The 16,163-nt window shown below is 42.5% G+C and overlaps 1 protein-coding gene across 22 annotated transcripts in view; it reads right to left on the reverse strand.

Moving 5' to 3' along the window:
- The window catches only part of LOC100770216 (transient receptor potential cation channel subfamily M member 3), an 809,714-nt gene that overhangs the window by 78,812 nt on the left and 714,739 nt on the right, over positions 1-16,163 (reverse strand). For 6 of the 22 annotated variants that reach the window (XM_035441905.1, XM_035441925.1, XM_035441909.1 and 3 more), the window contains 6 exons: positions 14,415-14,515; positions 13,004-13,138; positions 9,398-9,448; positions 2,707-2,742; positions 2,416-2,556; positions 72-101 (listed from right to left, as the gene is read on the reverse strand). In XM_035441905.1, the coding sequence (XP_035297796.1) occupies positions 72-101; positions 2,416-2,556; positions 2,707-2,742; positions 9,398-9,448; positions 13,004-13,138; positions 14,415-14,515 (494 nt within the window). The remainder of the gene's footprint in view (positions 1-71; positions 102-2,415; positions 2,557-2,706; positions 2,743-9,397; positions 9,449-13,003; positions 13,139-14,414; positions 14,516-16,163) is intronic. The other 16 variants (XM_035441916.1, XM_035441910.1, XM_035441918.1 and 13 more) reach the window with 7 other exon arrangements.

The following is a 16,163-nucleotide window of genomic DNA, read 5'->3' on the forward strand; positions in this document are numbered from 1 at the left end:
AATGAACTCATATATCTCTTAAATATGTGAGAAAGAGAATAATCGACACTAATAATTTGAGCAACACTAACCTCCATTCCCAGCAGTTTCAAGGCTTTGGGCTGTTTAAAAAAATGTTGTGAACAAAGTTAGATCTTTTTTTCATTGAGGTAAGAAACGAATTCTACTATATTGCAAATAAGTAATATAAGAACTCTACAGTACCATATAGCGTTAATTTTATGTCACTGAGTAAACACAATAAAAAGAGCATGTTTGTTTTTTAAAAAAAAATTAGGAGAATTGGGGATGTTGTGATTTTGGGGAACCATAGCGAGTTAGGAAACGGAAGAGATATAATTGAAGGCTCATGACTTTTGTGGGTCAAAGTTTCTTTCCCTTTCCTATAGCCATCCCACTTGATTGGCACCTCCAGGACATCCAGCACTTGAATAGATAGAATGGTCTGAATGTTTTCCTCCCCACCCATCCTCATCATAGGATGAAATTCTAACTGAGAAGGTGTTGGTATTGGGGTGGGCATTTGGGGGAGACTGACTGTTAGGTCATGAGAGAAAGCTGAACACTTATCAAAAGTGGGAACTCATTTTTTTTTTTTTAACCACATGAAGACACAGCCAGAAAGTGCCACCTGTGAAGCAGAAAACAGGCACTCTGCATATACCCAGTCTGCTGGTACCCTGTTCTTGAACTTAGAGCTGTGAGAGATACATGTTGATATTGTTTATAAGCTCCTTAACCTATGGTATTTTGTTCCAGCAGTCTGAGCAGGGAAGACAGATGAAAAATGAAACAATCAACCGATCAAACCAGATATTTCTCAAACCTCTGGAAAACTTCTACTATGCAGAGACTTGGTTTACAATTTAAAACGTTTTTTTTTAGATGCTTCCTCTGACTGTCTTCCAGTGCTTCACAGTAGAGCAAGGGTGTGTGGGCCAGAGCAGGTGCTGATGGTGGCATAATTTGCTAAGTGCCATGGGAAACATCATCACACAGGGAATGACTTCCTTGGCCATGCTGGGAATATGTAAAATGGGCACAACTGAAGGCCACTGAGAAGGCCACTCTGGAGTTATAGAACTTGCTTTGTGTTTAAGAACAGGTGAAAAAATTACACCTGTAGGCCAGGAGTACCAATTCTGTATTCTAAGTGCATCAGAGCAGTGGGTGTCACTTGGGAAGCTAGCTACTGGGGACATAAGAATTATGAGCTGACAGTTCCTGCAAATTAGGATTTTTATAATTATATAAATTGGAGTAGCTTAAAGCTGTCTCCCCACTCCCCTTTTCTCTTTTGGCTTCTAAAATGACCACAAATCTAAACTTTTTTTCTTTATTCAAAACTTTTAGTTCCCCCTCTGCTGATTTTCTAATAGCCCCACAAAAATACTTTCACCAGTGGAAAAGTTTGTTAAAAACAAAACAAAACAGCAAACAAACCCCCAGAAAAGCAAACAGACAAACATAGATAAAATAAAGGGAAAAATCATGAAACCCAAACATTAAGAAAATCATGGGCATTTTTAAAAAGAGAGAATAAACAAAGAAATATCATGTCCATAAACCAGCACAGACAGCTGCTCTCAGGATGTCATTTTGGGGTTCTAAGGGTCCCCCAGCTCCTCAGGGAGTGAAGCCCAGGCTATATTTATAGTAATAACACGCCTCTGAGATTCCACTGTGTTCTTGAAAGCACCAGCAGCCAAAGCTGTAGGGGCCTAAGCTTGATAGGAACAAATGCGATGGAGCTGCTTGGCTGCTGTCCTAGATCCGGCTGCTGTCCTAGATCCGGCTGCTAGGCATAAAACGAACCAACCGAACACAGACAAACCAAAGAACTGACCAACAAAAACACAAAACAGCTTCACTTAAGAATGTCCTCAAGAAGTAAACATTACAGTCATTGGCTAAAGCGACCCATGAGGCCACGTTCTAGACATGCCCTATTACCATCCTGGAGGATATAAGAAGTGGAAGTTGTCCCTGCCTGGACCACTTCTGCCACAGACTGACCCATTGATTCCCTAGGAAAAGCGCAGGTCTTTGATGGGATTGAATCGCAGACATAAAAACGCAAAATAGAAAAAACAAAAGCCTGCCCCCTCCAATGGAAGATCATTTTTATTTGAAGGAAAATCTAGCAGAGAGACTGTAGTTATTTAAACTGCAACACTAGACAGACATTTTTAGGATGGCCAAAGCGGGTCTGTCACCTCAAAGAAAACAACAGATGATAGAATTTGTTTGGCCAGTGTTTTAAATTTAATAATAAATTTCAGTAGTTTGGATGGAAAAAGTGGGAGGTGTACTTTATGTTTTTTCAATTTGTTTTCCCTTAGAAACAGAAGCCATATCCCAAATCTCTCGTCCCTAGTCTTCCCCAAACAGATTAAGAACATGCTAGAAGCTCACCCTTTTGGGGCCAAACAGATTGTGGTACAGGGTCCGGAAGCGCTTGCGTGTATAGTTGCAGCGATAAGCCCCGCCCATCAGGTACTCAATCACCAGGCCAATGTCTATGAGGCTGATTCTGTAGTCCGGGGGCAGGTTTCCCTGTTATGGACGAAGGGAACAACAGACAAACCCAAAAAGACGGCGTGGTTTACTAGGGGTTCATTGGCAAGTGTTCTGTAACTATTTTAGAGTAAAAATTATAATGAAAAAGAAACATGAATGTATTATTATGCTGGTTAATTAATTCACCTTAAAATAGATCCAACCGAAACCTGGATACTCTCGCTTGGAAAGAAGACATAAGTTAAATAAGAAGATGCGGTAATCGCCGGCAATAACAGAAAATCAAATTATTTATTCAAGTCTTCAGCTGGGGAGAAAAAAACACCAGTGTAGCAGAAAGAAACACAGGCTAGACAAGGCAAGGACTATCATTCCCAGCTTCTTTCTAGATGCAGGGGCCCCTGATGCTCCTGAGCCCCGCTCTGACCCAGGCTGCCTCTCGAAGGCCCTTCGTTTTCTCCCCACTCACCAAAGGAAGACTCCTCTCAGAAGATGAGTGTCACTACCAGGGCGTGGATCACTTAGAGATGAATTCTACTTGAACACAAGACCTCTGTAGTCACATACACTGGCTCCCCTACCCCCAGTAAATAACGGATCAGGGACAGCATTTCTTAGTGTCAGAATAGAGCTGTATGAGTGTCCCTTGTGCTTAAAGGGTGTGTGTGTGTGTCTGTGTGTGTGTGTGTCTGTGTGTGTGTGTTTAAGAGTAACAGGAGAAGAAATTTTTATCATTGGAATTAAAACTTTCACAAATTTAAGGTGGTTTTGTCACCTTTTGTTGCAAAATAGCTTTGATTGGTTGGGGGGGGGGCATAGTGTTAGGATGGAGCCCAGGACTTTGTACATACTAAGTAGGCATTTTTATATCGAGGCACGTCTCTAGCCACAGTAGCATTTCTTAAAGATCCAGAAGTCTGGTGCATCTTTTGGTTTTTATTAATTCTTTTTGAGTGCTGGTTCCAGGGCTGGAACACCCGGATTGTTTATAGAGATGGTTCAAAAGAGGACTCTTTGAGCCCAAGGAGACTCTCCACTCTGTTAAGTCAAGGAAGAAGGGATTCGAAGTGAATGAATTCCAGAGGTCATAGATGACTGGCAGCTCTCACTGCCTTGCTTGACTCCGGATGCAGGGTAGCATCCTCTGCCAGTGACGGCTTATATCACACACATTGTGGGCAATTGGGTGACTATGTGGTCTGGACCACATCCTGTCTCTTCCAGTGTGTTAGATATCTGTGTGCCTCATTGCTTCCTCTGCGTGGCTTTTGCTGCAAGCCTGGATTTGTGGAACCTCTTCTCTACCATCTAAGGTTCAGGTGGCAGTGGAAGTCCACCTAGGGATCTCAAGAGTGTGACATGGGAATCTCTGTCGGTAGGAAATCCATTTAATTGGCTAAAGGAGGCTTCATTGTATACTGTCATTAAACCTATAGTTTTAAATTTTTCTTGAAATTTTTTATCTTTGAACTTCCTCTGCTTTTTATGACATATGGGGTGTGGTTGGTTCTTGGGATTTTTGCTATTGAAAATATGTATCAGTGAAACAATGAAATTAATTGACATGGCTGGGATCCAGCCTGTTTGTGTGTGTGTGTGTGTGTGTGTGTGTGTGTGTGTGTGTGTGTGTGTGTGTGTTATGTGTGTGTTTTGTTCTCAGGAACAAAATTAAGTAGCTACACTCTCTTCATCATTCCTGGTTGGGGTAACTGTGTCCTGGGTAGACTCTAAAGGAAATGGCAGCCTTGCTGCATGATGAGGATGGTGGCCTTGACTTGGTGAGGTTTACACACATCAATGACAAAGCATCTATATTGCTTATCCTAGGACATACGTGTAGGGCAGAAGGGGAGTTTCAGGTCTTCATGCTAAGGAAGACCAGAGAAATGAGTCCCCAGGGCAAACAGTACTGGCTATGCTCTGTTAGTGCAACCCCATGTGACTCTGCATCCTTTTCTATGTCTCATTTTATGCTCTAAAATCAGGCGACCTTGGCCATTGCTTCTCAGGTCCCACCTGTTTCTAGAAGCCCAACTGTTAGTCAGCACCCATCTACTCCACCCATTGGTCAGGGACTTTTGTGCAGAGCACTCAGGGTTGGTGTCCCCTGAAGTTTGGTGTATGGGGTTGGGGGTGGTCACAGAACTGACGTGGATGGACCTGTGCTCTCACTTCGCCTGCTCTGGAGGAGGCAGAGAGGATGTGTGGCAGCTTGAATGCCCCACAGGTTGTGACAACAGCCTTCTGGAGGAGCCTTCCTTTGCTTTGGATCTTTCCAAATTGGAATTCAAGATAATGATACTAGAGTCATTCTTATTCTGTCTGCTGTTCCTAGTCCTGTCCCCACCCTGTGGGTCATGACTTCAGTAACGGGCAAAGCCTCAAGGATGATGGCCCATTTCATGCCTTAACAACACAGGGTAGGTCCCGAGAGTCAAGTGACTTAGTAGAGAGGATCGGGAGGCAGGTTGACAACTTGAAAATGTTGTTTTCATGCTATGAACCGTTACTTGAAGGTAAAATTTAAGTCATGCCATGCTTAAAGATGTCCTCGAGAGCAGTTCAAATTCACAGGTTGAATCTGCTCTTCAAAATGAACTGTCCTTAGGTGTCAGCTCATAGTATGGCTGTCCAATTTGAGCTGTTTAGGAACCCTGATTTATTTTTTTCCTTTGAAACTCAGAATAAGCCTTGAAAACAGGCTTGTTTCCTTTGGGGTGTGGAAAGTCACAAATGATTGCTGATTTTCAGGTTCACCAAAGGAGAGTGTGAAAGAGACTTGGGGGGCAGGCTTGATGGGGAAAAATTGTCACTGGGTGGGGCTCAGTGTGGGGGAGCACTCGGGAAGAAAGGAGGTTACCCATGGTTTAGTAGACTAGCAAGGTGAAAAACCAGGCAATTGATTATTTAAAAATAAGAATGCTCCTACAAATTTGCATGAATTTATCATATGGGCTTATGAAAATCTCCTTTCCTTACCCAAAGTTTCAAAAACTCTTCTCTTCCCTCCATCTCTTCCTTCCTTCCTCCCTCCCTTCCTCCTTCCCTCCCTCCATCCCTCCTCCCTCTATTTCCTCCCCTCTTTTGTATTCAGCAAAACTGGGTCTTAGTTCCCATGTAAATGAACTTTAAACCTTAATTTCACCCTAGCCTATGTATTCTACTCAAATCACCCTCCTGTGGAGGTGAACGACAGCACAGATAATCTGAAGTATTAGCACATTTAATTGAAGAAAGAGAAACCACTGCTTGAAACATCCGGAGCCACAGATTGAGCAGACAGCTACTAAAACAGCAGGTTATATTTTACAGAAGTGCAGACAGACTTGAGCCACTAGTTTAATAGGAAAGCCATGAGTATAGTCGATGGATTTATGCATGAAACTGCTTCCCCGAATTGGTTTGGCTTATATCAGTTCAAACTTCTGCTGGATGGAGAATAGCAATTCTTTACCACACTACTTGTAGCTTGTTCTCAAGATATAAAATAATTTGAGATCTTGGAAGCATTTTTCTTCACTCATTTCTACTGGTTTCAAAGGCCAGCAGGGCTTGGAGATGACCTGATTGGCTTATGGTGATCTGATAATTATGAAATGTATCCTTGGGTTTGTAGGCATCATTTACATTTGATTTAGAGACAATTCAGTAAATACTGTGTTTAAGGTCCAGAACTATGTTTCTAACTCATGTACAAATCTGTGTATATGTATTATATTACGACTACTGGCTACAACTTTCACAGATATATATATATATATATATATATATATATATATCTTATTATAAGATATATAAGATATATATATCTTATTATATTCTTTAATTTTAAAGAATATTACTTATTATATTCTTATTATTACTTATTATATTCTTTAATATTACTTATTATATTTTTTAATTTTAAAAATTAAATGTCCCAAGACATTCTTAGCATTTGAAACCTAGATTTTTGAATCTCCTGAGTAAGTACTTCACCTAAATTAGAAAAAGTCATCTGGGACCATGGAAGAAATTTGCACCCACATTTTAGTTTCTTTCCCTTCACATCTTTGAGAAACATACAACAAAGAGTCCCATTGTCAGCCCATTTCACCCGTGATCATAAACTGTTGATACATCTGGTTCCTTTGTGGGTGAGAAGGCTATTCCTTCCTTTCCTCCAATAGCCAGAGGTTCCCCTTATCAGGGAGACAAGTCTTCATTTCCTGTGCCTACTTTTTCTAGGAGAAGAAACTAAACACAGGCATTGTCTTTGCCCTCCTCTTACTAGCAGTCTGCTCTCTGAGTAAAAAGAGAAACTGTTTCTAGGCCAGTTCAGTGCTACTCTGGGTGAGTTTTAAAGTCATCTTCCTCAGTTCCTAAGTCAGCACGAGTAAAAGATCGTTCATGAAACTATCCTCACTCTATTATTCCGGTCACTCTTAAAGGCCTGCTGTGAGGCCTGCCTTCCACATTCTTAACACCCTTTTCTTATTAATTTCTATCTCTTTCAAGGCCCATTACCAGCTAAGAAGCTTTAACAAAGGGAAGAAAGTACCCCAAGGGTACCTTCTAATAAGGCTCTCGATATGAACAAATGCAAAAGGCAGCTCAAGGACCTTCAGCTAACGGATAGTGGTCTTGCAAAGTGGAAATCTATGGAGAAGAGAGGCTAATATGAGAGATCTTGATAATTTATACTCATGGAACTTCAAAAATCTACTTGAAAATCAGGCAAGACCTTACTGCCGGGAAAAGGGGGGGTGGCGGGAAAGTGAGTGTGTGACTTTTCCATTTCTGGGTTGGCTGAGGGCTGGGATCTGGGACCAAAGCCTAGCTACATTATGAGAAAGCTCTACATTCTAGCTGGACACAGACTATCTGAGGTGAGGAAATGCTGTCATATTTAGTATTTTATAAATGTCCAAAAATAATTTATCGAACATGAGAGTCAAAGTTTAGCAAAGAATATGTTGATTATGTGGGACCCTAATCACCTGAGATTAGTTTTCAGAAAAATTTAAGTCAGGATAAATTAAGCAAAAGGAGAATGTGTGAAGGAAATGGGTTTGCGGGAGAAACAGATGCCACATTGGCTTGATATAGGCCAGACTGAGGAAAGTCGGGATTTTAGTAAAGTAGTGATTTGGGTAAACAAGCCACCCAGGGTCTGCTTCTCTTGATGTCAAAAGCTATAGGCTATGCTCACAAATCTGGACATCTTTCATTATTGTGTGTAAATGGAAGGAAGGTTTGTTGTAGTAAGGAAAAAAAAAAGCAGTGTTTTTAGGTGGATTCGGATTATGTTTTTGTTCTTACATCCTTTACTCATTCCTAAGGTCCAGCAGGTTAAAATAGGCCAATTATAAGCAGCTCTCAGGGCCTCCAGCACTTTGAAGACAATATTAAGAGTTGCTTACAGTTCACTAAGGGTCGTCTAGTTGGGACTTTCTATGAGGTGATATATTTGTCCAGTTCTTTTCATTCTCAGTTGAGACTCAAACCAGCCCAGGACTTTCCCCGAGGCCCTGATGTATGGAGAAGGAACTTAGTTCCTTGTCTAAAATCAAGAACATGCTTAGCAAGACCAGAAATGACCTGGGGCCAGCGCTCTGGGAGAACTGAGGTTTCTGATCCTGGGAAAACCCCTTCTTAAAAAGCTGTGGTGATCAGTGAAGGCTGCCAGGACATGGTGCATATAAAGGAGCCCCTGTTCCCTTTGGGCAGCATTGCTTGATCAGCTTCTTCCTGACTCTGTCCCATTGTGGGATAGGTTTCTGATGACTCTCTCATTGTTTCCCCACACATTGTATAGAAGGTGCTGGACTTCACAATAAGCTTGCTTGGCATTTCACAGAGCTTGATCCCAACTTTCCTAGCTTCTTTATTTTCCGATCCTATGGTACACCCTCTCTGGAACCTGCCACTGAGTATCAAGCTGCTCGTCCAGGTCATTTCTCTACGTATGTCCTTGCGTTCTTGTGTAGTACTGTGGCATTCCTATGAGGTAGGGAAGGTCTACAATTTCTCTTTTGTTCTTTGGAGTTAAAGGTTCTGAAGTCAAGCTACTCTTAAAAGAGACTGTTCGGGGCAAAGGAGCAAGTATGTCTAAGGTTAAACATAACCTTCCTATGTTCAACTTAAATGAGAATATTATACAACAGTAATAAAGACATTATAATCCTACTTCGGACATTTTTATGCAAAGTAAATGAATTCAGGTGTGTAGACAGCCTATGCAATACTGTGTGCCCATCACCAGGAAGCCTCAGCCATTGCTGCTTTCCTTGATAAAAGATCTGTGGCAATGTTAGCATGTTACTAATCACTGAATATACTCATCACATCCTTACCCTTCAACCTCTTCCATAAATTGTGAATTACCCATCAGATTTGAAAAAATAAAATGAATAGATGGGCATAAAAATATATTTTGGAAAAATAAAGTGTTAGGATGGAATGCATAGTGGAACCCCCTTTGTTTAGCTTCTGACTGTACTTTATATGAAGGTAGACAGGATATTGTGAGGAGCTGGCAGGAAGGCACTTCATGTGGTCAGCTACCATGGAAACTAACTCCCCAACTGTAAGGGGCATTTGGAAAGACATAAATAATGACATAAATCCACGTTGGCATGAGGGAAAGCCTAGAATCTGCTATAGAAAAGCATTACATTCAATGAAAGCTTCTAAATCCATGGCAACCGGAGGAAGGACCATAGCAGCATTGTCAGCAGAACTGTCCAAGCTACAAAGCAGATGCACATACACCACTCTGCAACTATGGGGGGCTGGCAGGGACATGGAGACTGGGCAGCTCATGCATAACAGGTACAGTCTATCACAGGAAGCACTCAGGGCAGGACCTCTGACCTGTGGTCTAGAGGATTCTTACCTTTTTGACATCCCTGACCAAGTGGTACAATGTATTTGAGGGCCCATGTCTCTGAAAATGATAAAGAACAATCAAACAGTTTTGCTTGTCAGGGGCTCCAGGTGGTGAGGCATGAGGGAGCTGGAAGGAAGGGTTTTGGCTGGTGGAGGGCAGCAGCTCTTTGTGCTGGGCCTTGTTCTAGTTGCTCAGTTGTATCTGTCACTTTGAAACCAAGACTGGCTGGATTTTGGATCACAGAAAAATGTGTTTGAAGTTGTAGGTTCAAGCATTGTAAGACTGATTGTCAACTAAGAGATAACAGGGCCAAATGGTATAGGAAGAACTAGTTTTACAGCAAGACAAAGCACAGGGGTTGTGACACATTGCCATAGAAACTTCTTAATTTAATGCAATGTAGTTTTCCAAGTTGTCATCAAAAACTTGTTTCAAAAAAGCATTGGCCAACTTTCTCTGAAAAAGGCCAGAAAGTCAGTAGTGAATGCTTGTAGACTATACAGTCTTTCTCAAGTCTGTTTAGCTGTTATTACTGTATGAAAGCAGCTACAGGATATACATAAATAAGTGATCTTGGCTATGTTTCAATAAAACTTTATTCATAGTCACAGAAAATCAAATTTCATATACTGTTTTTAGGAGAGGGTTTTGCTGTATAATCCCAGCTGGCCTCAAACCACAGGCCTCCTGCCTCAGCATTCTGAGTTCTGGGATTATACACAGCTGCTATGCTACCTGGCCAGATTTCATAAATTTAAACATGTCATAGAGTATTGTGGCTTCCTTTGTTTGTTTCAACCATTAAATAAAAAAAGTCATCCTTGGCTCCCAGGATGTACAGAAATAGTGGACTGGCTTTATATCTTGGTGATAACTCCCTGACATCTGACTTAAGATAGCCAGGGAAAAAGAGGTCATGAAAGGGTATGCATTTATTGAGGCTTAGAATAAAGTAGATGGTTTGTTATTCCATGGTCTCTTAGGAGTAGGGATGCTGAGCAAAGTACAGAATACCTAATCTAATTTGAATTTCAGATGAGCAATGATGCCTCATGCAATATTAGGAATATATAGTCAGCCCTCCACACTCATGATGTCTGTATTTTCGAAGTCCTCCAACTGGATTGAAACTATTTGGGGGAAATTATGTGCGTATTGAAGATGTACAGGTATTTTTCTTAGTATTCTTTAGAACAGTGGTTCTCAACTTCCCTAATGCTGTGACCCTTTAATACAGTTCTTCATGTGTGGTGACTCCAAACCATAAAATTATTTTGTTGCTACTTTATAACTGTAATTTCACTACTGTAATTATTCATAATGTAAATATCTGATATGCAACCCTTATAGGGGTCATGACCCACAGGTTGAGAAACACTGCCTTAGAAAATACAGGCTAATAACTATGTACCTTGAATTGGGTATTATATATGAGAGTGGAAAGTTCCTAGTTTAGCTGCTTTATTATTTAGCTTCCAGAAAGAGGTTACTTAAAAAATATGTAGGATGATGTATGTAAAGTCTGTGCAAATCTGATGTCATTTAGATGAGGAAGTTGAGCATCCCAAGGTATTTTTTTCTTTTGTGGTAACTCCTAGAATGAATCCTATGAAGATATGAAGAACAACCATATTTATGCTAAGAGTCATTGCTTATCTGAAACCCAAATGTTGCTGGTGTGCTGCAGTTATTTGCTAGATCTGGCAACATGATTGGAAGTTCTAAAACAGTGGTGATGACTGGGGCTGAGGTTCTTGACCCTAACCCTGACTGTGCATATAGGCATCACAGAGTTTGCTGTGATGCAGTCTCTTCTCTTTACAATGAAGAGAATAACACCACTTCATCTGATAGGGCTATCTGAGGACTAAATGATGCAATTCTTCTTCTTCTTCTTCTTCTTCTTCTTCTTCTTCTTCTTCTTCTTCTTCTTCTTCTTCGTTTTTTTTTTTTTTTTTTTTTTTTTTTTTTTGGTTTTTCGAGACAGGGTTTCTCTGTGTAGCTTTGGAGCCTATCCTGGCACTCGATCTGGAGACCAGGCTGGCCTCGAACTCACAGAGATCTGCCTGCCTCTGCCTCCCGAGTGCTGGGATTAAAGGTGTGTGCCACCAACGCCCAGCCTGATGCAATACTTCTTTATAAGCTATTAAATAGTGCTTGGAATTCAATAAGTGATAGAAATCATTATTATTGTTGTTTCCATTTGCTGCCTCATAATTTTTCTCAATATAGTACTGCCAGTTGATCGGAGCAATGAAGCCTATTGGTCTAAGGTCCAGGAACAGGGTTCTTTCGTTCTGTCTTTTTTAGGATTTGGAATGAACCTTTCCACCACCATTACTCTCTGATACCTAAGTCATGATGCCAAAGTGTACTATTTCTCATTGTAAATCTCAGCGTGTTGAGGTAAGGCACATCTGCAGAGAAAGCAGAAACCTGGATCTACTCGGCCAGCTGGCTTCCTTCCTCTGGTGGGGTTGAGATGAAGAATGATGCTATTATCTATCACCTACCTCTTATTGAGGGACAGTCCATAGCTCTGTCCCATTGCACTCACAGTGGTGGGACAAACATTGTGGCCAGTACATGGAAAGGAAACTTCTGAGAAGAAGCTTGAGTTTGGTACCAAGTTCTTTTTGTTGTTGTTCAGAGATTTAGGACCTTCAATAAACTACTTTTTAGCCCCTGTCTATGTTTTACACCTCTGTGACTCTACATTATTCATGTTGAGCTTCATGTCAATACAGAGGTGGGGCTGTTAGGTGATGGTCACAAGGGTTTGTAAGTGGAATTGAGGTATAGACAGGAGAGGGTTCACACTTTCATACTTCCAACCTTTCTGCCTTAAGAGGACAGTGTTTGTCCCTTGCAGTGGACACATTCTGGGATGAGAGAATGGCTCTCACTACATAATGAACCTACTGGCCCCTTGATCTTGACTTCTAACCTTCCGCACTGTGAGAAAAAAATATACGTTCTTCATAAATATTACCCAGCCTCAGGTATTCTGTTGTAGCAGCACAAATAGACTAAGACCACCTCAGTTTTCTCATCCGTGAAATGGTAAAAAACAGCATCAGTTCTTTAAACTTGGTTGGCTTTTTTTGGTGAATGCTGCTGCAAAGAACAACCACCACCACGAAACATGTTTGGACGACTCCAAGATATTGTATACTGTCATGGGAAAAATGAACTTCATTGCTCTGAGGATGAAAAAAAATGATACGTGATACTTAATCAGCCTGCTTTGGTGCTTGGTGCTAAACCAAGCCTCCTCTGTAATATTTGTCTCAAACACCCCCAGGCTTACACAGTACATGTGTTCTGATTGACAGAGACTCGCTGGTGGTTTTGTGTTAGAATCTGAGAACAAGGCCCTCGGGTGATCACATCCCCTTCTGTCTAAGATGCTGACAACTGAGCAGTTAAAACAAGTGAAGTCCTGGTGACTTGGTGTCTGTTGGCTATTCACTTGTGAGGGAGTGCATGTGAGGAGTAATCCATGCATTACAGGAGAGACAGGAGAAGAACCGCAGGCATGGGGGCAAGGCAGGAGAAGGTAAACACAGAGAAGAAAAACAGAGGCTGGAAGGCATCTTAGCTTGGCCCTACCGTGTTGTACAGTTCCTCTAGTCTGGAGATGGTGAGAAAACGGTGCATGCTTACTCCATTCTCTATGAGCAATTTCACAAAATCCACTCTGTCCAGAACCAGGGCATCCAGCATGGCTTGCTCCAGAGACCCTACCTGCAATTCAAGGCATTCAGTCAGTCTGCCCCCAGCAGAGAAACGCACTTCTTCAGTGCTCACCCAGAGGGCTTGAAACAGATTGGGGACATGCGTAAATCTCCAGATGTACCCTAGAGACCCAGTACCTCGCCCTCCCCATCCCCCTTCACGTGCTACTCCTGGTCCCTAGGCTCATGTCTTGGGAAACAGACGTCAAGGACTTCCGGATCTAGAAGCTGCCTCCACCCCCTTTTATGTTGTGGAGCCTTGGGACCCCAGGTTTTCCTCCCGACAATTGATTCCCTGGCTAGTTTTCTGCAATGCCTGTAAAGGTAATGCTAGACACTTCCCTCCCTTCGTTTTCTTCTTCCTTAGGGTCTGAATGAGAGCCCTGGCTGACTCGAGGATAGGAACCCAGGTAAACAGATCCGAGGGTCCAGTAGGCTTGGAATCTGTGTAGAAATAAACACCCCAGAGGCAAACTGGGGCCACTTAACTAAAAGAACAACATATTTTCTAGATGGAGAACTGGCTGGGATTTATATTCCTTTTACAGTTTTCAGTTTTTTCAACGTCCAGACCCCTTAACAAATACATCCCCAACTAGCAATCTCTGAACCCTAAGAAGACAGGTGCTCAGTTGTGGCCAGACCTCCTGGGGCTGGAAGGTTCGGGGAGCCTTAGTTCCAGGGTGCTGCTGGGCTGCCACCAGTGGGTGTGTGCACACATCACCCAATGGCCCATTTCCCAAGTTCTTATTTTCGGCAGCCAAGCGACAGGAAAAAGCCACGGATAGTTACATAAAGCTTTTGTTCACTTGTGCCCGGCATAGGGCAGACCTGTGCTCTGCCACCAGGACCAGATGGTACCTGCACACAGAGGCCTGGCCCAGTTGCAAATCAGCATGAACGCCACCATTTGGCGGCAGCAGCTTCCTCCTTCTGCTCTGCTCTCCTAAAAGATAACCATAAACACACGAATCCTCTCCTATCTTTATTTTAACGTTGTCTTATCTGTATCTTTAAAGATAGAATAAAAAGATAGGTTTTGCACCCGAAAATTGCTGAGAAGAGCCAGGGAATGTTTGGTGGTGGGCTTAGTTATATCTTCCACTAGGTGGCAGTATGTCCCCAAACACGAGAAGGGCGCCCAGGCCACAGGCAGTGAGTGCTAAGCAAAGGGTGATCTCTCCTCCCCCTCCCACCCGCCCCAATTTTCTAAGCCTCTTTCATAGGTTCCTTAAACACCATTGCCAAGCACGTGAGCTTTTGATGGGTAACGATGTATACTCTACCGGCCACTGTTGCCCGTAAATAAAGATCTGGCTGCGAGCGATGTCAACTCTGTTCCAAGCTAAAGCTAAGCTCAGTTGGTCTGGGGCCGATGCATTGGCTCCTGTACAAAGCGGGAGAAAAAAAGAAAAAAAGAGGGTGAGAGAAACAGTGGTAAGTCATGCCAAGAAGAGTCTCTCAGCCACTCCTCCATCGATCCCTCTTCCCCAAGGGCAAACTAAGGAGCGGTGTGACTCCATTCTACTACTGAGCATTTTAGGGAGGATCCTTCTTTGCAGATCTATTTTATTATTTTATTTATTTATTTGAGATAAGCTCTCTATATGTAGCCCTACCTAGCCTTAAACTCATGGGTACTCCCAGCTTGGCTTCCTGGGATAGCAGGTGAGTGTCTGCCATTGGTTGCATTTCAGTACTCAGCAGCCACCTGTGTCATTTGTATCTCTACAGAAGATTTTGCTGTGATAGGCAGTCTAGATGAAGCATGCTGTCCACACATGAGGGCAGCAGCTGTTTGTGTAGCTGAGAACAGGAGCAGGTTAGAAGGCAGTGGGTGTGTCTTGCAAACCCTGTCCACCTTGTGGCTGGGTGAGCAGGGGCCTCTGTAAATCAGTCTTCTGTCAACTCTGAAATGGGAACAGTAAGAATTATTTTTATTCTATTCAATCGAGAGGCTGTGAGACTGAAATGGGTTCATATAAGTGAATCCACATGCCAACAGGTTTTTTATTTTTCACACATTATTGATATCCTTGGTATACAGAGGAAGAGATCTCACTGCATGCTGGTTCATTGTTACTCTATCGGGTCACCTATTGGCAGGGGAGAAGGGGAAAGAGCAAACAGTCTCCTTTGGCTGGGAGAACTTGAAAATTGAGCTTATGTTTGACAAACTATTAGGGATTTCCACATGTTGTGACAAGGAATGTCCCAAGTAATTCTGAGCATAGCTATCTCTTGCTATCTGCATTGGACCCATGAGGATACTCAAGTCTAGACATGCCTGAGGGACAGGTCACACGGCTCCTAACAGAGAATAAACAGAAGCATTCATTATGGAGCAGTGACATTCCACCCAGAGTCAGTCCTTGTGAATTCTGCCCAGCAGGGAAGGTTAGAATCAATAAGGATCCACTTCCTGCTCACCACACTATGAGTGTATGCGACTCTCACTGTTGCCACTTGTCTGCATTACTAGAAGATCTTTACATTATCACTACGCCATCCCCCATGCCAATGCAGTGACATTGCTTAAAGGGCTATTTAAAGCTCCTGAGTGTTTCCAGTGGGACAGAGAACTAGTGGCCCATATGTCTCTTTTCATGCCTACTCCACGCCTTTTTCTTCTGGACTCTGCAATATTGATGGTATGAATTAGGCAAATGGGACTGGGGAGATGTAAAGTGCTTGCTAAATAAGCACAGGGACCTGAGCTTCATGCCCAGAAAGGACATAAAAACTGGGCATGGTGGTTTGTGCCTATAGTCTAGTGTTGGAGCAGTGGGGTGACAGAGACTGGAGGATTTTGGGGGCGTGCTGGCCAGCGAGTCTAGCTGAACTGATGCTCCAGGTTCAGTGAGCCATTGTCTCACAGTAAGGACTAGAGGAAGATGATGGAGAGAACTAGAGGAAGATACATGATGCTGACCTCTGGCTTGCACATGAACACACATACACACATGTATGTACAACACACACACACACACACACACACACACACACACACACACACACACACACGTGCATGCACA

The sequence above is a fragment of the Cricetulus griseus genome, chromosome 3 (assembly GCF_003668045.3).
Source record: "Cricetulus griseus strain 17A/GY chromosome 3, alternate assembly CriGri-PICRH-1.0, whole genome shotgun sequence".
In the NCBI taxonomy this organism is placed as follows: Eukaryota; Metazoa; Chordata; class Mammalia; order Rodentia; family Cricetidae; genus Cricetulus; species Cricetulus griseus.